Raw genomic sequence first — 27694 nt, 5'->3', positions numbered from 1 at the left:
TATTGGGAGTCAGGGATTATCCAGTTTCAGCTGCCAACAGTGGGGGTGGAGAGGAGTGTCAGGCAATTTGCATCGGCAGTCCACAGGGGTGGAGTGGCATGGTTACCACACAGCAGACTTGTAAATCACTCCAAACTGAGCCCAGTTTTTAGTATAAGAATTAGACTCGTTAGAGATGGGTTAAGGCTGAAGCACTAACTCACCTGTCCTTCCCCCCCAACCCCCCACCCCCCTTCCACATACACAGACAAAACCGATAAGGCTTCATAAAGCTGTATTCATACTGCAGATGGGAATCCCAAGATGGCACCAAAAACAGGGAGTCCCTGTCTGGGCGGCCAGGATCCTGTCCCTGGGTACGTTAAGAGTTTCGTTTTCTACCCCAGCTACACACAGAAATAAATGCTTCGCAGAACAGGAAACCTGCTGACACCAGGCTAAGCTCTGGCTTCTCTCCATAAGCCGTGTTCAGCCCTGAGCGGATTCCAAGTGACCTGGGCAGTATCGGGTCACGGTGTGTCCCGAGGATAATAAGGGTGTGACAGCTAATGGCTCTCTGTGCAACAGGCGTCACACAGATCCATTCCCGTGGCCTGGACAGAGGCCAATGGATAGTTACCAGCTGAGCTGGCCCCTGTGGGTCTGTTCACCAGTGAACGACAAGTTGGGCCTGGCCAACCACACACACAGGAAGTATCGGTAAAGTACCACTCTGGCATGGAGAAACTGTCCCCTCTCCCACAGAACCTGTACATACTAGCAAAGATCAGTCCAAACTTTCCTGGCCAGCCTTGGGCTGCCAGACCCACCTGCCGGGGTCAGCCCAGCACGCGCCATTTCTTGACTACATGCAGATGATCAGGAACACAGGCCTCAGCAGACAGTCACTCTGATCTCTCTGCTTACTTGAGACAATGTCTCACTCAGGACACATTAGAAACACTGGAAACTCCAACCCGAAATTCATTCTTAGAATGTCGTATTAAAAATATAAATAACTCTGACAGGAAGTTTACAAGTCCACACTTCTAAACCTTCCTCAGGAAGTCCGTGCAGGATTATCCACAATGCCAGCATTCTGGGCCCAAAGCTTACGTGTGCCCACTGTGTCCTGGTCCTGAGAGGTTGGCTGGCTGCCTCAAGGCAGCAAGGGAAGAGTCCTGGCTGGAGGGTCTGGGGACCTCTGGCATCTCCCACTTCCTGGGCCCAGGAGCACAGTGGTTCCATCTCCCATCAGCCAATCAGGCTGTTAGGTATGCGGTTCTACAACAGCATCTCCTCTTCCTCCTCTTCACCTGCAGCTCTGAGTAGGTGCAGACTGTCCTCATCGGATGCATCTGTGCCCTCCTCTGTGTCTACAGGTTCGAGGACGCGCTTCACACCCCGATGCTTGGAGACTGCCAGTGCGTACTGGATGTTGAAGCGGTTCCAGTCACAGCTGGGGACAGAGGGCGATAGGTCAGCACCAGCATCTCGCTTTGCTGCCACCAGCAGGATCAGATGCGGCGGTCCCCAAAACTTATCCCCTCCTCGGTTCAGCCCCAGCTCCACCTGGTGTAGTGCGGCACCTGGCCTGCTCCTTGCTGGCCCTTCCATCACAGCCACTTACAGAGGCAGGGGGCTGACCTTATGTCCCAGAGCCATGAGGGGGGCAGAACCCAGCAGAAAGGAACGGCTGCCTGTCAAAGCTGCAGACGCCATGCCACCTATACAGGGCTGCCTGTAAACCTCACATCACAGAGCCAGTCACACCGATGCCTTGGGCATGAACCAGGCCAGGAGCAGTGTTCAGAGAGGGAGAGGCAAGAGGACTCTTGTGGCGCTGTGGAGTCAGGGATGCACCAGCCGGGGAAAGCTTAGGCACCAGGCACCTTGCTAAGCAGACCCACACCGTAGCACAGCCACCTCCAACACCAGTCCTCCTGCAGCCAGGCAGGACTCTAGGAAGGAAAGGGCATGAAGAGGAAGGGCTTGCTCTACACTTGGAGAAGCAGTGGAAAGATAATCAGGAGGGCCATGGGGACCACAGTGCCCTGGTGCCAGCCTCTCCTGGGGACTCTGTAGGAGAGACTAGCAGACAAGTGTATTAGAAGCCTGGCTGGAGCACACAGCAACACACAACAACAGTGACAAAGAGATGACATGGGGATGTATGGGTCACAGACCACCAAACACTACCTGAGGAGCAGTCTGGGGAGGGGATATACACCTGGTGTCATTCTAGATAGCACTGTCCCAAGAACCTAGTTACATTCTGTTATTAGTGACACACCAGGGAAACCCCTGCATACACAGGCCAGATCCCAGGGATTCAGGCTCCCTGGCCCCAAGACCTACTACGCACAGAGATGACATGAGAATCCAGGCCAGGCTGCCTAGCCCCACACTTGTGACGTTATTGTGCCCAGGGTGAAGGGCTCTCTCACTATGCCTCAGACACATCCACCTGCCCAAGTGGCAAGTGGACCTGATGTCTTCACTTAAGTGTCAGCCACACCCAGAGGGGATCCTCACACCCATGGCAGATGGACCTGGTTCACTAAGCAGATTGCACAACATGCATCTCTGACACCAGAGTATTCTGTCCCCCCAGACCAGACACCTCGGGGATAACCAGCTGCATGAGCCTACCCTACTCCGCCCACCAGCCCCGAGGCACGTACAGCTTGGAAACGTCATCCAGATGCCGCTGGAGACCCTTCTGGAGGAACTGGACCACAGGCAGCAGCTGCCCCGCCCTGGAAAGGAGACCCCGTCAGTGTGTCCGCATGGACGGGAAGCATCCCCGTGGCCAGGACCAAATGGCTGGGATAACTGACCCATAGAGGAAGAGCAAGGGGGAACCTGTTCTGTACCTGGCCTTCAGCCGCTGTCCATGGGACATAAGCAACTTCTGTGTCCATATGAGGTAGAATTCCAGGTGCCTAGACTCTTCAAAGGAGGCAGCTAAGAACTCTAACACCTTCACTACGTATAGCTCAGGCAAGGAAGCGCTGATCACCTCAACTGCAGGAAGAAGGAAAACCATGCTCAGTTTGCAAAGAAGTTATCAGGGGGAGTGGAGACACCCGGAGCTCCTCTGAAGCGGCAAGGTGGGGCGTGGCTGGTGGTCCCGGCTTACTCTCATTCTGAGGCACAGCCTCCAGGGCCTCCTGGGCCAGTTTTTTCTCATTGAGGCGGAAAGCCATGAGGATGGCCCGGGTAAACTCCCTCTGTCGGAGCGCCTCCCGGATCCGTCCAGGGGTCACACTAGTGTCCAGTTCAAATGGGTCGAAGAGCATCTGGGCGTCCAGGGAGAAGATGAGGAGGCCCTCCGTGCTGGTGGCCGCCCAGCAGCGCCCTGTGGAGCAAGCAGCAAAGGGGATTCCTCAAACCTTGAAAGCCCATTCATCCCCCGCTTTCAAGAAGGTGTAAACAAAACCTTGGGCAGACGTTCTCCCAGGGCTGCCGCTGCCCAGATGCCCAGTTCCTCTGGTGGTTCCGGGAAGTCAGCAGGCTTCCCAGAACAGCACAGAACTTCAGCCTTGAAGGCCATACAGTTCATGCCCCAGCTGCTCACGCCACCCACTACCAAGGTTGCAGCCACACACTGGGTGTAATGACAAGTGGCTCACAAAAAAACCTAAGCCACAGAGCTGGGTGGCAGAATAGATGGGACCAATGTGGGCCTCAGGCTGTAGTCTGTGGACAGCTGGTCTACCTTCTACAGTGGGAAGTGGGGCATAGGGGCGATCCCCTCCGAATGTGTCCGACACAGGATGACAACACAACATACCTCACCCTGTCCCCTCCACTAGCACTGCAGGGCCTGGCTCAGGACCCCACACCCTGTCCTGCCATTACAAAACACATATACCTAGCAGGCTTGAAGCTTAGGCAGACCCTATGCTGAGGAACAGAGGCAGGGTGGGTAAGGCACTCTCACTAGTTGAGGTGCCGAGAGTCTGCCTCCTAGGAAGGGTACCTGGACTGTCACCCCCCCCTCCCCGAGAGCAGGGTGCAGGCTCCCACTGTAGTGGTAGGGATGGATTTCACACTGTACACCTCAAGAACCAGGGCAAAGATGTGCCTGTCATTCACAATTCACAGGACAGCAATGCCCAGAGCCTGCCAGCGGCTCGGCACTGCCCTTGGCCTTGGGAACAAAGGCCCTGACACCTATAGGAATTGGCATGTGCCAATAAGGGCTATCCAGGCTTACCAGTGGGCGAGAAGCGCAGAGAAGTCACCCTGATTTCAGGTTTGAAGTGTCTGGAGCTCATATCACCTGGGGAGGAAAAACAATAGGACTTACTTGACTGTGCACACCGAGGCCCACCCTTGGGTTCACTGTGATGCCCAAGCGTGGTCACGAGGACCTACAGAGAACAGCCTCTCCAAACAGCAGCAGCCCGGGACCTCTGTCACAGGGTTGTGGTCTCGTGGAGCTGGCTATCAGGGCACAGGTCTGAGAGCATGAGCTCCCAAGGGCATCCGCTGGCCAGCGGACAGCTCTTCTGGCCCAGAGGTCTCTGCTCAGCCTAGGAGGGTCTGCCTAGTCCAGGGAAGGCCTACATAAAGGTACTTCAGCTTTCTGACTCACAGTTACTGGCATGGTCTGCCTGGGTCCTGGGTGGGCCCTAGCACTGATCCCAAGGAGCAAACGCATGGCGTCTCTCTCTCTCTCTCTCTCTCTCTCTCTCTCTCTCTCTCTCTCTCTCTCTCTCTCTCTCTCTCTCTAATGCAGCCTAGGCAATCCAGGTTCCGGAAAAATGTCCCAAAGGAGAGACGGGCAGCCCCATGGAGAAAGCAGCAGGGCCACCAAGAAAGAGGGTGGGGGACAGGGCAGGGGACTTCCGCTCACCTTTTCTTACTCCTGGCAATGGAATTGCCACTCCGTTCTCCTCTCCAGCGTCTTGATCGATGAGTGCCAGGTTGCCAAACTCTGTCATCTTTCTCCGGTTCAGGAATTCCTAGAACAATGAAATCGCTCTCATGTCTGCCCATATCACCAACTGTTGCCTTCACAAGGACCTGATACCTGGACCCTACCACAGACGCTTCCTTCAGAGCCTGAACTCATGTGGGGAGGGAGAGGGCACTACAAGGACCCAAGGATGTGTACTGGCAATGTGGGGTGTGGAGCTGTCTCCAATAGAGATGCCCTTACAACACACACACACACACACACACACACACACACACACACACGGAACAGCTGCAGGCAGCTACAGGCAAGCTACAAGCCTCACCCATGTCCCTGAGTATGAAGAGGGTCTAGGTCACAGACTGTGGTAAATAAGGACAGACACCCGAGGAGTAAGGACACTGCCCTGTAACACTGGGCAGAACGTTGTGTTTGGCCACGACCTGCCTTTGTTGTCTTGTTTTCTCCTTCACCGGCTCTGAAGGAGCCCGCAAACCTGCCAGTTTACACTGACCGCCCCTGTCCTTCAAGCAACCTACCCAGGTAGTACCCACAGACAGAGAAGATGACAGGCCCTGGGGGTGCGGGCTCTTCTGGGCAGTCAGGCTAGCATAGCCACCACCTAAAACACCTGCTAAATGGCCCACATCACCACTCACCTCCATGGCATCCAGAGACAGGTTGCAGGAGAGCTCAAACCTCTTCACCAGGATTTGCTCCCGGACATGGTAAAGGCACACGAACTTGGACATGCCTCCCGCCAGGATGTTCTGCCCGTCCGCAGAGTAACACAGGGTGGTGAAGGCCCTGGGTAGAAGACACAGTTTCTCAAGCACCAGTCACTGTGACACGTGGGCTCAAAAGCCAACCACTGGAGCAGGTAGGACCCACCCCACAGTGATAGCCCAGGAGGCGAATACTTATCACACTAGGGTGGCTCAAGGTTCCCTGGCCAATCTCAGCAAAGCAGGCACACCTGCGACCCTCAAAGATGGCACCCTCCCACCACCCATTTCCTTTCTTAGATGGCACCACCTGAGGGAGCCTGTGACATCCCACAGTCAGTCCAGAAACACATGGTTCCAGTTGGGCTCAAAAGAGCAGAAAATGCAGCCCGCCACACACCAGGTGGACGGCAATGGCTTGCCAATGGAGAACTCTCTTCACGTTAAACTCAGCAAATCCGCAGCATCTCCTTGTTGGTACGATGCGGGCTCGAGTAGACCACAGGCCCCAGCTACCTCCACTAGGGACTAGGCAGTCTCAGAACGTATTTAGCAAACAAGTCAGCGAAGACGCTTCTGGCCTGTGCTGGCCGTCCCCACCCCGGCTGAGAGAGACACTCACTTGCCCTTGGCTGAATGCTTGGCTGTGATCTTGTCCAGCTCCTTCCTGCCTGACTTCAGGTCATGCCTGCCCTCGATGGAGCCCACCTGTACCGCATTCTCAGGGTCCCAGAAAGTGATCTGTGAGTTCAGTGTGGCCACAGCCAGCTCTGCACCATCAGGCCGGTAAGTCACAGCTAGGGCTAGAGGGAGACGGACATCAGGCCCAGGAGGCCAGGGAATTCCCAGGGTGCACAGGGAACTCATCAAGAGCAGCGCCAGGCTTGGAAGCCGGGGACAAGCCAGCGCCACTGCCCAGTCTGCTGATGGGGACTTGGTGCCACTCAGACACAAGAGCTCCCGAGGCAGCACAGGGTGACAACCACAGGGCTGCAGGGGCTGATCCTGCAGGTGACAAGAGTCACAGAGGGTGCCCTATACAGCTCAGTCTGTCCCCAGAACTCCCAGGGACTCAGAGGTTTGGCTTGAAGGCCACTCTGGAAAGCAATAGGGAGGATGACAAAAGCCCCCGGCCTGACAGTGACCAGTTCTCTCTCGCCACGCCACCAACCTAGGGGGCTGCTGAGCTGCTGGGAATGGGGGGGTCCAGCCTCCTTCTCACCTCCCGGTGAGCTCACATCAAAAACCCAACTAGGATCGAGGAGGAGGTGGTGGCGGTGGCGGCACACTAGAGAACATCAGTCTGGATGGTAACAGGAGAAAACCAGCTCTGGCCCCCCGTCCATCGGCAGACCCCTGCCCCAGCTCACCGTCAGAGGTCAAAGACAAGGTCTCTTTGGTTCTCCAACTGTCGAACATGTCCCACAGGCGCACTGTCTTGTCCCAAGAGGCACTAGCCAGGATGGACTTCATTGGGTTAAAGCAAAGACCACTGATGGGCCCCTCATGGCCAGACAGAACCTACAGAGGTAGAAGGACCAGAGACAGATGTGGGAAGGGCCGGAACACTGACTCGGGCTGTGAGGAGTCTGGGAAGCACCGAAGGCCGGGCCAGGCCCTCGTGAACTGACACTGCTTGTTACATGGGCTTGGCTCTGCATCTAGGTCCCCAAGCCCCAGCCACTGCCCTGGATTTTCTAGGTATTCAAGTAGGATTCCAAGGACATCAAGAATTCAAGTTGGGACAGCCTTGCCCACCTGCCCCCAGGCACTCCAAGAACTCGGACCAGATCGCTCTTACATCAAGAAGCCTGCCGGTCTGCATGGACCACACAAAGATCTCAAAGGAGTCCTGCGCCCCTGCAGAGACGATCTCCCCACTCGAGTCGACGGCCACACAGGAGAACTGAGTGGGGCGTGGAGACGTGAAGGTGCGGAAATTCCGGTACCTGAACAGGCACAGGGCCCAGAGAGATGTCACCACACACACCTGAACCTCTTGAAGGCTTTGTCCACGAAGGGCCCGGAGCCCCCAGTGTGCTTGGTAGGCAGGGCTCACCTGTGAAGATCGAAGGCTCTCACAGTGCCATCCAAGGAGGAGGTGACGATGACGTGGCCCGTGGTGGTGAACGTCACTCCCGTGACCCCACTCGAGTGCTCGGTGAGGGTGACAAAGCAGAAGCCACTGAGGGTGTTCCACACCTTGACCTAGAGAGGGGGGCACACGGCAGCTGTGAACACAGCCACCCCCAAACCCGGACCATGCAATGTCACACAAACCTAATGTCTATTCCAGGTGAGGCCTAGAGAAACCACCTGTACCCCACGGCTCCTGTCATCACTCCTGGGTGGAGACTGAGGGTGTGAGGGGGGCAGTGTAAGTTCTAACACGGCGACCATGGGGTGACCGAGGCCCGGCCAGGGCCTGCCGCTTTACATGTTGGCTGCTACTGGATCTCTCAGAGTCAGAAACACGGACGCGTGAACCCTCTCCATTCAGAGTCCACTGGGGCTGTTAGCCTGAGAAATGGAGGCCACCCATGGCTCAGCCAATGACGCCCAGTGCCCACCTTGCCATCGTCCCCGCCGGTGACGATGTACTGCCCGTCAGGGGAGTAGGCCAGGGCCACCATGCTGTTGAAGTGGCCCTGCTGCTTGAGCACGTAGGATTCACTCTGCCATTCCCACACCAGCAGCTGGCCCATGCCTGTGGGCACGGGAAAGCGGGAGTTACTGTCTGGACGCCTCCCCCAGCCCTTGCGCATGGCAGGAGACAGGGTATCCCCAAGTACTCCTGCCACGCAGTCAGCCGGGTCTGGACGCACCGTGAACACTCACTAAGAGCACGGGCCTAAGGCAGCCCAGGGCATGGGAATCAAAGAGCAAGGACAGAAGTAGACATCCCCCACCCCTCACGCCCGAGACTGACACCATGTGAAGCCCTGCAGGTGACTGGATTGGACAGGTTCAGGACTACTAGGCAGGGATGTGGACGCCTCTGCAGACTTAAGCGAATTTAAGAATGAGTGTGGGCCTCAGAAGAGCGCCCGTCTCCCCAGGGGAGCAGGCTCCTACTACAGAAAGCACAGCGTGGCCCCACGAGGTCCAGTCTGGCTTCACCGGGCCCTTTGCCCCAAGACTTGACTTTAGGCCAGCTTTCCCTTCGACAGCAGGGCAGGGAAACCAACCTGAGCAGCCGAAGGCGATCCAGTCCCCAGAGCTGTTGATGGCAACCGAAGCAACCCTCTGATCGGAGATGCTGGGCAGACGAGAGCACGGTGGGGACAGGGTGAACAGGAGCGGCCATCTTGCCCACCCACCGCCGCCGCACCCCTCCCATCCTGTAAGAGCCCAGCCCCTGCTTGCTGGAATCTGCCAGTGGTCGCTGAGGAACGAGCACTTTAACACCCTCTGTCTTCCCGAGATGACGAACGGAATGGAAAGACCAGGGACAGAAAGTAGGCCCTGATCTTCACCCCTGGGACTGGCGTCTGTGGCACAGTGGTTTGTGGGAAGCTGTCACGCGGACCCATTCACCGGGGACCTCACTGTGCATGCTACACTCACCTCAGGGAGTGGATGAGGTTGAACTCTGGGAGCTCATGCAGATGGAAGATTCCAGAGGCAAAACCCGTGACCAAGAGATGGGTCTTCTTATGATACGCAGCGGATGTCAGGTTATTAAAGTCTCCTTCTTTGTTCAAGAAGTACCTGGATTGACAGGCAGAGCACAGGGAAAGATACAGGGTTGGGGAACAGGGTGGGCCTGGGTCTTCCCTCTCACCTAGAAGCTTGGGACGGGCACATGGGGAGCCAGGTGTGCCTGGGCTGCAGGCAGCTGCTAGCCCGCACTTCCTTCTAGCATGCCTGCTTCTCCAGCAGGTGCTCTCCGCATGTGAAGGTGACCCGGAAGCACCTCTACCACGGAGAGAGAGGCACACAGGTCTCCCTACAGGACACAGCTCTCCAGTGTAGCTAGCTGTGAGGTGATCCAGATCTGTTTCCTGAGTGTTCTTCCTTTGCAGGCTCCACCCCAATCCTTTCCTTACCACTCACAGACAGACATCTGCCTTCTACACTGGCACCTGCCCACAACCCCGGTGCGTGCTCTCCCGAGAAGATGAGATCGAGTGTGTCCTAATGCCCTGACTCTACCTGGGACATCCTGAGACCTTAGGTCCATCCAGACCTCCTTTGTCACTGTCTGGCAAGGGAGAGCAGTTCTTCCCATCCCTCGCTCGGTCACCGTCCAGCTCAGATGCCACCATGGCCTTCCCCTGTCCTCTACCCTGGACAGTGTGACTCCTATCCAAAGCCGGGTATCTTCAAGACAAAGCTGACCGTGGGCTCTCTTCCTTTGCCCACAGCCTCACTACACAGGCAATGCCACCCCACACCTCTCCAATGGAAACCGGGTGGGTGACATGTCCCCAGAGCCAAGGCCAGAGGCCGGCACACAGCGTGCCCCAAATAAGTGAAGAGAACAGAAAAGCCGGAAGACCACTTACTTGGCCGCCCGTGAGTATCTCACTTTCCCGACCCGCTCCTGCTCGGCTGGCACGGCCTTCCCTCGGATGGTGGTTTCTCGGTCCCCCTCCTCTTCGTCGTCTTCCTCCTCCTCTTCCTTATCCCTCTGAAGTATGTCTGCCTTCCAGCCCCTGGGGGCCTTAAGCCGCAGGCCCTCAGGGGGTGTGTCACAGTGCCACACACACAGGGCTCCGTCTTGGCTGAGAGAGTAGAGCTGCAGAGGAAGCGCCTGGGCTGGAAACAGGCCACTCACCCGACGCCCAGGCCACTCACCCGACGACAAGGCCACTCACCCGACGCCCAGGCCCTTCGATCAGGAGCCCTCAAGCTTGCTGTTTGGACGCCGGCTCCACCACAGCTCGCCCCACCCCCACCCACCTGGGCAGTGGCCAAGGCTTGTCTGCTAGTCCCGAGCGATCCCCTAGGGCAGCCTCGAGAAGGCTCAGACTGGCAGGCAGGGAGGTGCAGGTAAGGGACGTACATCTAGGCTGTTGGACTCAAAGAAGCAAGCCACAATGGCGTCCTTGTGCCCGCTCAGTGCATAGTAGATGAGGTTGTCCCAGCGCTCAGCTCCAAACACCCAGGTGGACATGTCTTTGCTTCCAACCACAAAGCACCTGGAACAGAGACACTTGCTCGGGGCTCATGACGGAGCTGCTACCCTGGTGGCCGCTCATGGCTGCCCTCTGAAGGAACTCCGAGAGCCCACTGTAAGGGACTTAGAGGACAACTCCAGCTTATGCCTGTGGGTCTTTCTGGGTATGCGGCTGATTCCTTCCAGCCTGGGTGCAACCTGAGACTCCAGTGCATTCTCTTAACCACAGTCACATGCATGGGATGGGCTCGCGGCTGTGGAAGGCAGCGTCAATGGCAGGGCACTGACAGTGTGGTTTTGGCTCTGTGCTTGCTGGAGGCCTGGCCAGGGTGCAGGAACAAGGGAGGTCCTGTGGCTATCAGCAGCCTCTCCCCACGAGGCAGGGTTCAGCACCCAAGACAAGCCAGAAACAAACAGATGCAGTCAGGGTAAGGACAGTTAGTGTATGAGGCAGAAGCCAGGCCTCAGCAGCAGCTCCCGGACAGCATAGCTAGCTTGTGTGTCCCTGACGAACTAAATGGGGACTCTTCTTTCTTTCTTTCTTTCTTTCTTTCTTTCTTTCTTTCTTTCTTTCTTTCTTTCTTTCTTTCTTTTTAAGATTTATTTATTATTATATATGAGTACAGTGAAGCTGTATCAGACATTCCAGAAGAGGGAGTCACCTCTTCTGGAGTGTCATGGTAGTTGTGAGCCACCATGTGGTTGCTGGGATTTGAACTTGGGACCTTCAGAAGAGCAGTCAGTGCTCTTAACCGCTGAGCCAGCTCTCCAGCCCATGGGAACTCTCATTTCTACTAAGTTCTGTATCCCATTAGGAAGTTTCCAGCGGTAAACGGGAGAAGGAAAAACACTACACACTTCACTTAGAGCAATCCTCATAGCACATTTTAAAATGCAGCCACAACTCATGGGAAGGAGACTGCAGTCTCCAGGGACAGATGGCGCAGGGTGCCCTCCCTAGGCTTACTTGGAGTCGTCTGTCCAGTCGATGCACGTGGTCTCATCGTAGGGCCCGAAATAGGTTTTGTCCAGAACAAATGCGTTGAATTCTCGCTTCTTTCCAGGGGCATGGTACATCTGAGCGATGTTGCCCTTCGTGACAACAAATTTTCTGCAGGAGAAACGGGGTCACATGTGATACTGGGGACCAACAAATAGCTGGCCCGAGACCGGTGCCCTGTATCCTTCATGGAGGGGCAGCTGTGGCAGTGCCCAGACAGAAGACAGAAGCTCTTACCTGCCGTCGGGAGAGAAGGAGACACTGTGCACGGAACCCTTGAAGTGGAAGTGGTGGAGCACCGACCTGCACACCAGGCTGACCAGCAGAGCGTCACCCCCTGCAAGAGACCAGAGCGACACTGTGGCCACTGGACCCCAGACACAGTGCATCTGTCCACCCTGGGATATGGACTGCCTGGACCCCTGCTATGAAGCTGAACTCGACTCTAGGCCTTGTTACACAGCCCAGAGGGTGCAGGGCCACGCCAGTGCCCGCCCATACCAACATCGATTACCTTCGTCAATGATGATTGCGAGTCGACCATCTGGGGACAGTCCCACGCACTTGATGTTGTATTTGGTGGCCAGAGGCAATGTGTCGGATCTGTTGCTGAGAAACACAAAAACCCCCAGTACACAGTTGGTCTCCTGCACTCAGATAGGGAGGGCGGGGTCAGAGATGGACTAGCAGGTGACTCTCCTGCTGTAGAGCCCCCTATGCCACAGCTTGTTCCTCGCCCTCCCTGGTTGTCTTGGCATTGACCTTTTGGAGGTCTGAGTCTTCTTTAACAAACAGGTTCTTATTATTCCCAAGTCCCTGAGATGTTATTTAAAGAGACAGGAACACAGAAGACCTGACTAGACCCTATAATTCCATCAACAGCAGGCAAGGTAGGTAACGCTGCTACAGAGTCTGGAAATGGAGCTGACCCAGGAATAGCCAGCTAACTAGAAGCTAACGGGCGCACAGTGGCCAAAAAAAACTGAAGGGTCTTGCCCAGGCTAGAGAAGGTCAGCCCACAGCCACTCAGACAGTCCAGGCAGGGGCCTGTGTCACTCCCAGTCAGATAGAAAAGGAGCCACAGTACATTTGTTGGGACAAGCGAAGCTAAGCCTGATCTCCAGCTGATGAGTTGCCCATTCTAGATCTGACCATCTCAGCAGGGAAGGTGGGAACCATCAGAGCCATTGAGCAAGCGTCCAAGGCAGCCTGAACTCTCCAAATCACCTGGCCTGGGGCCCTTAGAGTCCCCCCTGTCCCCCATAAACGCTTACCTTTTGAGATAACGCTCCTATCTGCCACCACCTCCACAGAAGAGGTAGGGTCTCTTGCTAGCCAACAGCCAAAAGGCTCATGACTTTTCCTTTCCCTTTAAGGGTAATGTTAGTGTCCTAGAGACTGCAATGAAAAATGAGGATCCCAGCCGGCAACTCTACCATGACCCGTGACCTCCTAAATCCAGTAGCCCTGCAAGCCACAAAGAGGGTGGCCAGCCTTCCCATGCAGGCTACTGTCCCTGCTAACACTGTCTCCCCATACTTACTTCTTAAGGTCAAACACAGTGACTCTGTTTCCCACGGGGCTGATAACAGAATTTCCATCCCGTGTGAAATTTAAGTTTCCACACCGATAAACCGTACCCAACAAATTCGAGAACTGCAAAGGAAATGAACCTGTTTTAACACAACACAGTGTCAACTCTCTGAAATGGTGCTCAGAGGCATCTGGGCATAGGTAGTGAAGTACCTGACCCTAGGTAAGTGTCCTGCCCCTGAGCAGAGGAGGAACCCAACCTATTTCTCAGGAGCCCAGGGTTCCCTCTAAGGGTACCATACTCCCAAGACTGGAGGCATTTGCCAGGCACAGAAGCTGCCGCAATGAACAGGGAGTTCCAGGAGATACAGACCACGCCCACCGCTCTATTATCAGTGCCCCGGAGTTATCAAAGGCAAGCAACGCCATCCAGCAGATACAGCTAGGTGTAGAGACCCGAGCCTTGTGTTCTATGTCCACATAGAAATGTCACATAGACAACTGGACTGTTGTCCAAACACTGCAAAGCCCAGCAGTGCAGCAGGGTAGCTGCTTACTGGGATTGCCTGAGCTAAAACATAAGGCAGGAGTCAATCTGGGCTGTAGGTGGATAACGATAACACCAGGCAGAGCTTGGCTCCTAGGAGGTGTGACCAGCCCGAGGCGTGCTGTCGAGACAGCTCCAAGGACTGGCGGCCCTGCAGAGAGCTGGGTGTTGCTTGGGGTTTGTTAAGAGCCTTTCACCAGCCACTGCTGTGTTGTCTGACAGGAGCAGTATGAACAGGGCTGGGTACAGCCCGAGACTCTTGTTGGGTCGGAGCCGGAGCTCCCGGTGTAAACCGGTAGCAACAGCTTGCGATGGGCCGACCTACCAGAGCTTCCCACAGGCAGCCGAGATGCCAACAATCTCGGTCTCTCCCGCGTCCTCGGAACCTTCGATCGCCCTCCCGCTGCCCCTGCCCGGCCCGCCGCTCACCCGGTAAGCGAATTTCATCCTGGAGCCACACGTGGGGTACCCTACTCCAGTCACTTCCGGAATACGAACTAGCTCCGGCGCTCAAAACGCGCACTTCCTGGGCGGAGCCGCAACCCTAGAGTCCCGGGAAGCCCCGCCCACTCCCACCCTGCCAAAACGCAGGCGCCGCGCAGCGGTGAACTAGCGCAGAGGCTGCCAGGACTTTGGAGAATGGAGTTTTAAGCTCTAGGTTTCCTTGTGCAGCAATTGCAGATCTCAGTCAGGAGCTGAGAAAACGAGAAATCACCGTACACTTGCCTGTAACCGTGCAAAAACAAACAAACAAACAAACAAAACCCAAGTTCAAACGGAGGTTCTTCTAAAAACGTGTATTTTTAGAATTTTAATGCTTACACTTTAAACAATCTTAGTACATTGGCTAAACTCTGACATTACGTTAAGGAATACTGTTAAAATGGAACCAACGCCTGCAGCTCAAGGTGTGGCAGTCACCTTTTCCTAGACCCAGTCCCAGAGAACAGCTGCTAGCTTTCTTGTAGAGAAAGGGTGTCTTGAGAAATAAAAATTTAAAGTTGCCGGGCAGTGGTGGCTCACGCCTTTAATCCCAGCACTTGGAAGGCAGAGGCAGGCGGATTTCTGAGTTTGAGCCCAGCCAGGTCTACAAAGTGAGTTCCAGGACAGCCAGAGCTATACAGAGAAACATTGTCTAGAAAAAACGAAACACACACACACACACACACAAATTTAAAGTCATGTTGGGCTTATTTTAAGCGTCACACTGGTCAGTTCTTTCATAAAAAAGTGATAGCTTTGCATTTTTAGGGAAAATCTGGCGTGTTTAATTTGCTTTTAAAATTTAACCTAAGAGAAGCCTTGTTATCTCTTAATGGGATGACCCACTCTAGGCTACACAATGGGGCTGTAGCCGAGAGTCATCAAATACAATTTCCACGTTACAATCAGAAGTTACAATTCTTCCAATCATAGGAGACCTCGTGAAATTCACAATCATAACCGCCTTTCTTCCTGCTGTATCTACACGTGGAACCAGCTGTCTGTAAACATCGAGCATTCGTTTCCAAGACACACTTCCTGTCCTCGTCATGTCTAACACCTGCTTCATCTTCCCCAAACCACACACACCCCCTTACGGGGACAGTCTCTTAGGTCCTCTACACGTAGACGAAACAAGGCTAACTTGTGTGACACCCCCCATCTTGAAAACAAACACACATACATGTAGATTTGGGTTAGCTAGAGGAGAAAAAAAATCCGTTGAAAGATTTGATCTTACTCCTAGATAACAGAACTACCAACAACATTTTAGGGTTCCCCTTTGTTTCATTTTTTTTAAAGATTTATTTATTTACTTTTAATTATATGGTACACTGTAGCTTTCTTCAGACACTCCAGAAGAGGGCATCGGATCCCATTACAGATGGTTGGGAGCCACCATGTGGTTGCTGGGAATTGAACTCAGGACCTCTCGAAGAGCAGCCAGAGCTCCCAACCACTGAGCCATCTCTACAGCCCCAATGTTTATTTTCTTTATGCACTCCTCCAATTCCTGAAAATGAAAAAGATTTGGTGGTGATGTGTTGGGGGGAGGTGTATCACACTATCCTTAATTTACTAAGTTAAAAGCACATACACTGAATATTGAACGTGTTGGCTTGGTTCTCCTGGTCCCGCCTGTGCCACTGACTCCCTGGGCCCAAGCTTGGTCCTGGGGGCAGCCACTACTGAAGAGGGCTCCTTCCTCTTCCAGCTCCCCACCTTGGGTTCCACTCACGTACACCATGCCAATGAGCCTGGAGCATTCTATCCCATATGTATATAAATACAGCACTTTGGAGAACTGAAAACGTTTAATACATACAGCATGTATTTACAAGCTATGACTTCCACACCAGTAAAAACAAACACACATTTATTTTGTCCTTGATTTTTGGTGCAACTTATACACAAACATTACATCAGTTAGTCTGTACTCTTAAAAATAATAAATCAACAATATGTACAATCAAATTTACAACCAAAAGTAAATGAACCCGTTGGTGGAGTATGACTGCAACCCAGCGGCAGCTGAGGTCCTCCAGGCCCCGAGTCCTTCTTTACGACTGATCAGAGCACAGAGAGGCCCCGCTCGGCTTCACTCCAGAAGGAGCATCTTCAGTTCCAAGACTTAAGGTGCAAAAGATGTCGATTATACAGCTACAATACATGAGCAGACTTTAAAGTGAGAGAAAACATTTTACCCCCACATCCAACAATTATAATAAATATAGATTTAATTCCAAGTGCATATGTTATTCAATCAACATTAGGGGGATTGGGGATCCAGAACTTTTAGCCTAAGCCATCTCCACGGCACACGTCTCTCCACTCTGGCCGTCTCTGCAGTACCTCTCACACGGCTTCTACAGATGGACCTTGTGATCTGCTGGGCATCCCAAGGCACAGAGGGGTTATGCTCCCTCCCACCCACCCACGCTCCCAAAGCTGTTACTATAAAACCGTAACCAGGGCCCCTGGCGTGTCGGACGGTGCTTCATCCCGGGAGGCCCACAAGTTGCCCAGGGACTGGGTTATGTGAGAAGGGCACACAGTGCCAGAAGAGGACTGCAGTCTGCTGAAGGTCCACCTTACAGAAACCATGAGATATACAGAGAGCCACCAGGAGAGAGCTGTGAGGAGACCAGACCCTCCTGGGAGGTCTGAGGAGTTGGGGATACCAGCACGGGGCACAGGGTCAGGGACAAAAAAAAAATGAAAACAAATCCTGTGTCATAGACAACATGAGGTGACGCTCTACTCCGCTGAGCAGCTGAAGGACACTGTTCTCTGCTGTGTCTGGAGCTAGGCGGGACCGCCAAAGTCTGGTTAGAGCTAGTGTGTTACCACAGACCACAATCCAGCCACAGACCCCACGGTGCACTCACGGCTACTCTGTGGCTCACTGGCTCACGGCACGGGGTCAGGTAACACTGACTTCCAGGACGTGGTCGTCTTGACTGGGAATGACCAGGATCTGCATGCCAGTGCTAGAGTTGAAGACCTGGCCAGCGGGCAGGGCCTGCAGCCGGGGCATGGGTAAGCCTTTGTGCTCGCTGCTGGAAGTGGAGTGTGTGCTGCCTCTGCTCCGCAGACTGCTGCAGTCCAGCTGGTCATCTAGGTGCTTGTCCACTGACAGGCTGTCATTTTCTATCCAGCTGTCTGTGGAACACACAGGAAGTCAGAACAAGCTACCTCAGAGTGAGCCTGGGAAGGGGGGAAGCCAACCTGCGCTGTCATGTGGATACGGAAGAGCCAACCAACTGTCACACTGTTACGGATTTTTTGAAACTAGAACAAACTGAGATTTGGGCATTAATTTCTACTGGCCATCTAAATATGTATTAACTTTTTAATCTGCCACATGAAGCTATAGGCTATTCAATACAGAATTTACCATTGGTTTTAAGAGGGTTCTGCCTACAGCTTTCTTGCTACAACTGACAGTGTGGGTTTGGTCCTCTCAAGATGCCAGGTCGTGGCAGAAACTGCAGTCCCCAGTCAGCCTTCCCCCGATGGCTGGGAAGACAGCAGGCCAGCACTAAGTACACTGTGCAAGCCAGAGTTTGGGGATTCTGTGCTTTGTTTTAAATCCCATCACGTCTAGGGCTGCACATTTAAAACAAGCTCTGTGCTGACAGTTCTGCACAAGTGAGAAGCCACACTACGCCCAGAGGCTCAGTGGGTCTGTGCGGTGAGCTGACTTCCAGGACTTCTAGCATGGGACAACTTATCAGGACATGACCCACTTTATGGAAGGCGGGTCTGCCTCTGTAAACTTACCAGCATCCAGTTGGGAGGCATGAGCAGAGTGGTGGGGGAGGTACTTGAACAGTCGGACATCGGGCAAGGGGAGGTAACCAGCAAACAGAGGCATCACTTCCATGTGCACTCTGTGAGTGGCCTGGGCAGCCAAAGGCATGGAGATGACACCACAGCTCTTCCCACACACGGCCCAGTTGCTGCTGTTGTCCACAACTGAAAAGAGGAGGACACAATGGGTACAGACGGCAAAGCGAGGCTTTCCCTTTCCAGTTCTCATGGTCACCGTGGCGACCCCACTACAGGACACCCTGTCTCACGCTAAGTCCCCTTCGAGCGAGCACGTGCTCTGATAATCAAGCACACCAGTGTTTTAATGCAACGCTCAACTATGTCTAGTCTGACTGGATCACGACAGACAAAGATAGAAAACTGCTTTCCGCCAACAGAAGAAGTGTTAAGCCAGGCTGCTTGGTGGCTGGAGGCAGACTTGTCTGTGACTAGTTGCATCTAGACCAATGACGTGTGATGTGCTATAAACAGGCTACCTCAGGCTCACATCACAGAGGTGCCTACTTCAGCAGGGGGCTCCAGTCATGGCTTATATGCACCAACTGTTAGGAGGTAGGCCTGGTTGGAGGAAGGTCTCTCTGGAGCCGCCTTCTGAAGGTCTGTCTTGTTTACAGAGCCTTTTCTCCTCTGCCTCCCGGAAGCTATGAAGTGAGCAGCCTCTTTCACCATATTCCCAACAGCCATGTTTCTGGTTTGCCTCAGTCACAAAGCAATGGAGCCAGTTACTGGTGAGCAGAGTCTCAGAAGACAGTGACAGAAACCTGGCCAGCACTGCCTGCAGCCTGTCCTTGTCCCTGCCAAGCTTGACCACCCATGGAGTAAGAACAAAGCTATCCACCTTCAGCTGCTTCCCAAGGATGTACAGGCGGTACGCGCTGTCACTGAGGCCCAGCAGGGCCTTAGCAGGCAGCAGCTGTCACCAACATGGACTATATTGTTTAGTGTTCTACATTATTGTATTATTGTTGTTTTGAGACAGGGTCCACCTGCTGTTGAACTCTCACTGTGAAGACCAGGCTCACACTGAACTCACAGAGACCAGCCTGCCTCTGCCTCTGGAGTACTGGGACTAAAGGTGTGCACGCCACACCCAGCTCATCAACACGCTTCTTAAATCCCTTTCCACTCATCTAGGGTGATCCTAGCACTCAGCCTGAGGTCAGGACAGTGAGCAAGGCCACCAGGCCAGCGTGGTGAGCAGAGCAGGAAAAGACCTTTTCCACGGATGCAGACGAGCAGCAAGGCGGTAGGGCACAGCTTCCTATGCCATAGCGGCAGCAGCAGCCCACAGAACACGTGAGTTGAAGGCCAGGAGCAACAGAGGCAGGCGGTGGCTGTGAGGCAGGTGCTGCAGCGCAGGCAGGGAGCTTCAGCTGTGACCTCCGTGCCACATTCCTCGTGGCTGTGATGAAGGCAGAGGCCATGCTCACGATCTTACCCTCACTCTCCTCAGTAGCACGCACTTGCTGGGAATTGACAGCTGGATGTAAGAATGACCTCCAAAGAGCAGCCAGTCACCCACCGTTCAGTTGAGCCCCCAAAGAAGCTTTTCCCCTTTCTCTTGGGGAGGAGGGAATGCATGCCGCGGAGCCCACGTGGACACCAGAGAGCGGCCTGCAGGCGCCAGCTCCTGCTCCCATCCTGCGGCTCTTGGGGATGAAACCCTGGTCAGGCTGGGCAGCACACACGCTGACTCACTGAGCTATGCCGTGTCTGGGCACTCAGGGGTGGCATGCACCCAGCCTTGCTACTGCGCAGTCTCAAATGGGGCCAGGAACTTGCACTGGCAGGCATGGCTGCCAGGCAGCAGTCTTCAAAGGCCACCTGGGTCTTTGGGTCAGGGATTTCTTGGGTATAATTCCACAGAAGCACAGGCTTGGGCTGTCTGCTCTCACCCTGACTCTTGCCAAGCTCTGCACTATCCTGTGCTGCTGTCACTCAAAAGTGTCCCATCTTCAGAGGGTAAAGACGCCCAGCTGAAACACCGCATGTAACCGGAGTCCCCTGTTACAGCAGCAGTCCACAGCTGAGGATACAGAGCTCCAGCAGCCTGGGGCTTCCTGTGTTTCACACTCTCAGCTGCAGAATGGCGGCTCTGGGCAGAAGCGCATAAGGCATGCTGCACTGTGTGCAGAACTGAGCCCTCTCCGCAATGGCCCAGTTCTTTTTTTTGTTTTTGTTTGGGTTTTTTTTTTTGTTGTTGTTGTTGTTTTCGAGACAGGGTTTCTCTGTGTAGCTCTGGCTGTCCTGGAACTCACTCTGTAGACCAGGCTGGCCTCGAACTCAAAAATCCGCCTGCCTCTGCCTCCCAAGCGCATGTGCCACCACCGCCTGGCTAATGGCCTAGTTTTTTAGATAACAACTGGCAAACCAAGATAAGCTGTGCTAGCGGATGGTTTTTTAAAATAATCCACAGGAGGCTGCCATGTCATGTCAGAAAAGACCGAGAGCAAGCAGGACTTTAGAGGCTGCAGCAGGAGAACTTCCATGAGTGCTAGGCCAGCCTGGGCTACAGAGAGAGATCCTGTCTCAGCCCCTTACCACCATCCCAATAACCTCCCCAGCCCACAGTCTTTGTCATGACTGATAAACGTGACTTGAAGCAAGAACTGGAGTTTGTGAGGCTTGGATTTGCCCTGTGCAGGCAAGCTGCTCACATGTGGAGTCTGACTCCGTGAGATCAAACTCGTCTACAGCTGAAGATGCGCAGACTTGGGAAACCATGCTCTCTAAATGATCAGCCCATGGAGCTACCTGGCCAAAAGTTCCCTCCAAACAAGACAGACAGAAGGACTGCAGGATATGAGCACCCTCAGGCGCCAAGCGGGGTGGTTTCCTCATGTACACTGCTAGTGCACTGCTTCTCCTCAGAGAGGGCACAGATGAGGCATAGGAATTCCATTAACTCTGACTAAGCTAGACAGCAAAGGGATGAAGGACCCCAGAATGTCAGAGTGTATTTCTACTTGGGAACAGAATTATTTTTCATGAGAAATGTTATATATTTACTGTACTGTTTTATTTATTGTGTACGTGTGTGATGGTTTGTAAATGCTTGGCCCAGGAAGTGGCACTATTAGAAGGTGTGGCCCTGTTGGAGTGGGTGTGTCACTGTGGGCATGGGCTTTAAGACCCTCATCCTAGCTGCCTGGAAGCCAGTATTCTGCTAGCAGCCTTCAGATGAAGACGTAGAACCCTTAGCTCCTCCTGCACCATGCCTGCCTGGATGCTGCCATGTTCCTGCCTTGGTGATACTGGACTGAACCTCTGAACCTGTAAGCCAGCCCCAGTTAAATGGTGTCCTTATAAGACTTGCCTTAGCCATTGGCTCTGTTCAGAGCAGTAAGACCCTAACTAAGACATGGTGCATGGCAACGAGCCACGTTGAGTCTCACACACACACACACACACACACACACACACACACACACACACACACACACCAGGGCCGGCCTTGGCTGTTCGGCTTTGAGCAGCAGACACGCTTCTCCCTGCTGAGCCATCTGCAGCCCTGTTCCCTTCCATGTGTACATGTCTGTTCATAGGTTAGCTCTGGCCGTCATCCCTCAGGCCCCTCCACCTGCTGAGGCATGGCCTCTCACAGGCCTGGCTCTTGCTCTACACACTAGCCTGGCTGGCAGGCAAGCACAGGGATCCACCTGCCTTTGACTCCCAGCATGAGTTACAGGAGGTGCCACCACACCCACTTTGTTTGTTTCTAAGATAGGGTTTCTGTGTAGCAGTCCTGATGACCCTAGAACTCACTCTGTAGACCAGGCTGGCCTCGAACTCAAATCCGCCTGCCTCTGCCTCCCAGAGTGCTGGGATTACAGGCGTGCGCCACCACCGCCCGGCTTCCAGCCCTCTTCTTGAAACAGAATCTCAAGTAGTCCAGACTGACCTAGAATTCACTTTGTAACTGAGGCTGCCCTTAAACTCTTGGTTCCTCTGTATCTACTTCCCATGTCCTGGTGTTACAGGCATGTACCACCACACCTAGTCGACTGCTGTTCTGTTAAAAAAAAAAAATCTCTTTAAATTAGTATCAATGCGTGCAGGCGTATGCACGCCATGGCCTGCATGTGGAAGTCAGAGGTTGCTCGGGAACTGGTCCTCTCTTTCCACTGTGGCTCCAGGGCTCAAGCGCGGGCCACCAAGTAGGTGCTTTTGCCCACTGAGCCACCCTGCTGGCCTCACTGTTGTTTTAAACATAAAAATATTTGCTTCGCCAGTCATATGTAGAGTGATTTGGGAACTGCAGGGCCTGGGAAGAGTTAAAGGACAGGGTGTGGACAGGGGCTTCAGCTATTGGGAGCGTGATGCTAGCTTTAGGGCAGTGGGTGGACTCTGCACCCTACACAGACGGGCAGATGCATCAGCGGTCCTGAGTCGGCGGGCTGCTGTACAGAGCTTGCTGGAATGAGCCAGGTCTGTGCTGCACTGGGAATCTATCAGCAAACACTCCGAGGATGCTGCATTTCACTGAAGGCTGTGGGGCATCACAGCATCAGGAAGAGCTTGAGTCCTACCTTCATACATAAGCTTTGTGGAAAAATAGTCCTCGGATTCCACCAGTGCTTCGTCCTTGTCCACACCCAGGAGGTCAGCAAGCCGTGTGATAGACACCTCCAAGGAGCAGAGCGAGCCTGTCTTACAGTACTCCGCTCCTGAAGCAGGAAGGATCTCAGCTCTCACGTTGTACAGTGTCTGCAAGGAGGGGCAGAGAAGATAAGGGACGGCTTACCCGAGTGGCCAGAAGGAAGGGGGTCGAGCCAGGCAGGGATACGTGGTCACAGAAGCACCTTGGCAGCTAGTTCTTACAGAAGCAGACACAAGCCCAACTCCATGGCCTTAGACGCTCTCCTTGCTTCTTACATTTACACTGTTGTTGAGAGGAGAGTGCACATGCACAGGTGCCATGGCGTGCGTGCGTGCGTGCGTGCGTGCGTGCGTGTGTGTGTGTGTGTGTGTGTGTGTGTGTGTGTGTGTGTGTGTGTGATCAGAAGGGAAAGGTGTGGCGCTGGCTCTTTCCCTCCACCCTCACAGCTTCCAGGGATCAGCAGCAAGTTCCCAGGCTTTCGCCGTAAGCACCTTTATGTATACAGCCACCTTGCCAGCCTCTTAGGCGCCTTTTACACTATCTGTATTTTAGAACATGGGTGCACGGACATGGAGTAACCTCCATGTGCCTCCCTCACATCAAGGTCATTAATATTGGAGTCATTTGCTTGGCCTAAGTCTCCAAAGGGTTCCTAAATCTGCCTAGGATATTCTGAAGAAAGTTCCAGACAGCCTGCCATTTCACCTCTTATGTTAACATTGAATAGTACTAAAAACTAGACATTTTCTTGCCAAAATACAACACCATCACCAAAACTAGTAAAGGGGACACCAAGCCCTGGGCATTGCCCACTTCTGTCCATAATCCCCTTTCTCCATGTCAGCCTCATTCTCAATGGCTTTTCACACAAACCAGCACAAACCAAGAGTCCCAACCCACTGGCCACCAGTGGTGTAGGCAAGAGGCTCACACTACTGAGTTCCAGCTCAGAGGGCAGGCGCTCTTCACGTGTATGTGCAGAGCAGCCTAGCATATCTCATTAGAAAACAATGCATCGCTGGTCAAAGGAGAGATCTGAGATCTACACTTGTGTTCTTCTCAAGACTCACAGAAAGATGACAACCTCCCTGTCCTCAGACAGCTGTGGTAATGACTTCCGATCAAGTACTCAATTAAGTCTGCTCAGAGAAAGGCAAATCTGATGGGCTGGTCTCCTGCTGCTTTCTCAGTGTGGGCACAGCTGCTGGAGTCACTGAGGAGCCCATTCCCACAGCCACCTCTGGGCTGTTCCTCCTGCTCCAAGCACTGGTGGGACGCACGCACTAGGTGGACTGACTGTGAGCCTGGCAAAGGACGTACTTCCTAAACGGTCAAAGGTGGCATCCACCATAGTGGCAGTGGGCTTCACCTCAAGTCATTCTCTCTAATGCTGTCTGGACAAAATCCAATGGCTGCAGGAAGGGCTGGCCCCTGACATGTGTGGGCACCAGCCCTCTCGCTGGACTGTGGACACTCCAAGGATGAGTAGAACCAGGGCTTCAGCGAGCAGGATGGGGACACTCGATGAGACACCTCACAGGACAGAAATGCAAGCATCAAGACTCTCCAGCTCTTGGAAACCTTTCTGACCCTGAGATCTGAGACCAGAGAGTCACGTGACAAGGGTGAAAAGCTAGACTTCATCAAGAGGACAAACTTCTGTATTTCCCTGGCCATCAAGACAGTAAATGTCAACTACACGGGGTAAGTGTTTATAAGGTATACACAACTAGGGACAGATACGTGAGACACACTTAAACCCTAAAAGAAAAGCCATTCCATTTAAGTGGACAAGGATTCAAGCCAGCATCTTTCTAGTCACCTGTAACTGCAAAGCCACATATACTACCCTGGCCTCTAGGGGACCCCTGCACCCCCTGCAGGGTGGTGACACATCCTCTGCAAACACTGGGATGGCCATAACTAAGGAAGCAGCAGCTGCAGTGCCAAGAGTGTGGAGCCAGGGCCCCTGGAGAAATACTGGGCCCAGCAGCTTCTCAAAGCCTGCCCAGAATTACACTAGGACCCAACTCCATCTGTGGTGTTCATTCAAGAGAAGCAGGTATGTGTCCTGTGTGTCCACGTAAGTTATAAGTAGATGCCCTAGCATCAGGACCACAGTAGCCCATCATCAACATGGAAGATTCTGGCCACTGATACAGATGAAGGACTTGTGGTTCATCTGAGGCAGAACAGCATGCAACTAAAGCAACATGTTCTGACATGTGCTTCCACACGGATGAGCCCTGAAGACACTGCTAAGGGAAGAATGCTAGTCACATGACTAGTTGGGGAATGCTGAGAAATGTAGATCCACAGGCAGACTCGCCTGCAGCCTACAGTCGCCTGGGTCAGGAGGAAATGAAGAGTAGCCGTGCATAGGTAGAGGTTCCTTCCTTGGGGACACAAAGTATCCCCAACACGATCAGAGCGATGGTCACATAACTCAGGGCAAGGACTTGTTGAAATGCATACTTGAGAAAGGGGAGCACCGTGGCACAGACTCTGAGACAGCTGTCCATACAGAGGTCCTGTCTGAGTCCTACTCTCAAGAACACATTTCAGACAGTGACCCACCAAAGGCCTACACTAGAGCTGGGCTCCAGGAGGAACCTGGTATTCAGCTTGCAGGAGCCCTGGAGCCAAAGCTTGCACACTGGGGAGAGGAAGGCAAAAGACACAGTGGCAGTGAGCCACATGGACATCCTCCACACCAGGGATCCCTGACTACAGCTCTGCACACATCAGAGCTGTGTGTTGGCACTACAGAAAAACAGGGTGCAACAGTGGAGTATTCAACTCTGTGACTAATATACAGAGTTGAAAACACAGGCTTTAAAACAATTAGTCTGACATGGTTAGAGGTAGAGAAAAGAAAGGGTTGATATCAAATCTGTAATCAGCACCACCTTCCCCAAGACACACCTGTCAATTCCCAGCTGCACCCCAACAGTTCTGCGCAGCACATGGTCCAGGGACCAAACCCAACCAGCCTGTGTGCCCAGCTCACAGCCTTTCAGAGCAGCACACTCAATCTTAAACAAGAGGAAGATTATGAGAAGATGACAGCTATCTCCTGTACACTGCCTGTTTTGTGTTTGAAGGCAGTGCCTGGGAGCAGGTGCTCAGGAGAGACAAAATGACTTTAATGTGTGCCCCCAGATTATTATGATGACAGAGGGCAGGGGTCTAAGTCTTGGATTGTCAGCACTGTCAGAAGCAGGTGCACCCCAGAAGGACGCAGTGTCACAAACGGGACAGGCATAAATAGGACAGGCTCTGACTCAGCTGCTCAGAGGTCACAATCTCACTTGAGCTGTGACTCCAGTACTGAAAGAGCCCACCAGAACCTCAGCAGTATCAAGGCCATGAAGTGCCCCAGGCTTCTGTCCCACACCCCATTTTGCAATAATACTACATACAAAAAAGTTCTCCACTTGGAATTCGTAAGTGTAGGGCTTCAGGGAGATGGTCAGCTGCTCTTCGGAAGCTGGAGAAAACCCCACAGAGAACTGGCCGTGCAGAGGAGGGGGCGGCTCCTGCGTCCACGTCAGCTCCCAGACAAAGAATACAGACTGCTTGCTGTGAATAAGCTGTAAGAGAGGCACGGCTTTGGTCACAGTGCTGGCAACCTTGTAGAGCAAAAGGGTGCGTGTCAGGCAGAGTCTGCTGTGAGCCTGTGGGTTCCTGTGGTTAAGCGGCACCTACCACTGCCCTGGCCCTGCTTGCCTGGCCTGGCACAGAGTCGGGCCCAGGTGGTAAATGGAGCCTGTTTTATGACTGCATTAGGGGTCATGAAAAGTCACTTCAGGGTCATTCTTAGTACACAGCAAACTCCTACATGGCCCCGTAACGGGAGGAATGACTGAGGACAGAGGTCACTGGGGTATGAAAAGAACATCCCCCCTCCTCCTTCACTCCCTGGCTCCCATAGGTAATGGCAATAGCAGCTCTGCTCTACTGCGCACTCCCTGCCATGATGTGCAGCTTCTGCACACAAGTGACCATGGACTACAGAGAACCTCTGGAACCAGGGGCCAAAGAACCGTTTTTTCCTTTCAGGTGATTTCTCTCAGGCACTATGTCACAGTACAGAAGGTTAGCACAACCATCACAGTATACATCCATGTCAACCATTTCCTAATAATATAACTTAGGAACAAGTCTAGCCAGACATATGGTCTAAACACTAGGGTCTACATTTACAGGATCAGGGACAGGCTTAGCTACTTATCTAACAATGGCCAGATAAGTATTAGTGGGAAAGTCTGAAAGACTGGAGCTGCAGTCAGCATTAAGAATCTTCTGGTCAACATCCAGCAACATTCACTGACAAAGTACACACAGAAAGGGTGGGAAATGCCAGAGAGTGGGCCCACATGTGAGCGTCTCACAGTAGCACAGTGCAAAGGCCTCTCCTCACAGCAGCACGGGCCCACACTGTCTCAGACTGATGGCATGCACACAAGTAAGAGATCCTGCAGGTGTGTTTACCTAAGTCACACACGGAGCAGGGCAAGTTCAAGGCTTATATCTAAGATGAGAGGCATTCCTGGGCCACGTGCTGCCCCTCAGCTTTCTAAGCCCACCTGTTCCACAGGTAAACTCTACAGGCCCAGGACAAGGTGTAGATCTGACCCAGGCCCTCCTTGGTGACCAGAAGCTCGTCCAATCAGCAGCAGGATCTGCTCAGCTTCAGCCAGTCATTCTGGTCTCCTTCCCTGACCTGCTGAGAATCTGGTGCTCAGAGCAGAGGACAGTTACCTGCTGGGACTGTGGGTTCAGGGGTGCCAGCCTCAGGTCAGTAGCATGACCCTTGTCTTCCAGATTACTGTCTGACAGCTCAAAGTCCAGTTCCGACAGGTTCTGGACACAGACTTGCACATATTTCCTAAAACACAGAAACAAAGCGGTCACTGCAGCACTCAGCACTCTTACTCCGTG

The 27694-nt window shown here is 53.5% G+C and overlaps 2 protein-coding genes across 6 annotated transcripts in view; both read right to left on the bottom strand.

Annotated features, from left to right (window-relative positions):
* Nucleotides 1-257: 257 nt before the first annotated feature.
* Pwp2 (PWP2 small subunit processome component) lies at nucleotides 258-14348 on the bottom strand. The gene is made up of 21 exons (XM_052164241.1): nucleotides 14263-14348; nucleotides 13297-13409; nucleotides 12268-12362; nucleotides 11991-12090; nucleotides 11721-11864; nucleotides 10640-10775; nucleotides 10140-10372; nucleotides 9199-9342; nucleotides 8820-8890; nucleotides 8202-8338; nucleotides 7691-7839; nucleotides 7433-7580; nucleotides 7002-7152; nucleotides 6254-6434; nucleotides 5566-5713; nucleotides 4844-4952; nucleotides 4202-4267; nucleotides 3122-3340; nucleotides 2856-3006; nucleotides 2664-2738; nucleotides 258-1438 (listed from the first exon to the last, which is right to left on the bottom strand). Exons 1-21 carry the CDS (start codon nucleotides 14278-14280, stop codon nucleotides 1264-1266), a joined length of 2763 nt encoding a protein of 920 aa, XP_052020201.1. The 5' UTR covers nucleotides 14281-14348; the 3' UTR covers nucleotides 258-1263.
* A 1827-nt stretch (nucleotides 14349-16175) lies between these two features.
* The window catches only part of Trappc10 (trafficking protein particle complex subunit 10), a 58733-nt gene continuing 47214 nt past the window's right edge, over nucleotides 16176-27694 (bottom strand). For all 5 annotated transcript variants that reach the window (XM_052164236.1, XM_052164237.1, XM_052164238.1 and 2 more), the window contains 5 exons: nucleotides 27515-27641; nucleotides 26173-26343; nucleotides 22680-22857; nucleotides 18100-18294; nucleotides 16176-17478 (listed from right to left, as the gene is read on the bottom strand). In XM_052164236.1, the coding sequence (XP_052020196.1) occupies nucleotides 17240-17478; nucleotides 18100-18294; nucleotides 22680-22857; nucleotides 26173-26343; nucleotides 27515-27641 (910 nt within the window). In that variant the 3' untranslated portion in view covers nucleotides 16176-17239. The remainder of the gene's footprint in view (nucleotides 17479-18099; nucleotides 18295-22679; nucleotides 22858-26172; nucleotides 26344-27514; nucleotides 27642-27694) is intronic.

The sequence above is a fragment of the Apodemus sylvaticus genome, chromosome 19 (assembly GCF_947179515.1).
Source record: "Apodemus sylvaticus chromosome 19, mApoSyl1.1, whole genome shotgun sequence".
Lineage (NCBI taxonomy): Eukaryota > Metazoa > Chordata > Mammalia > Rodentia > Muridae > Apodemus > Apodemus sylvaticus.
The sequence above is the reverse complement of the archived record's forward strand: the minus strand, read 5'-3'. Positions and strand labels throughout refer to the sequence as shown.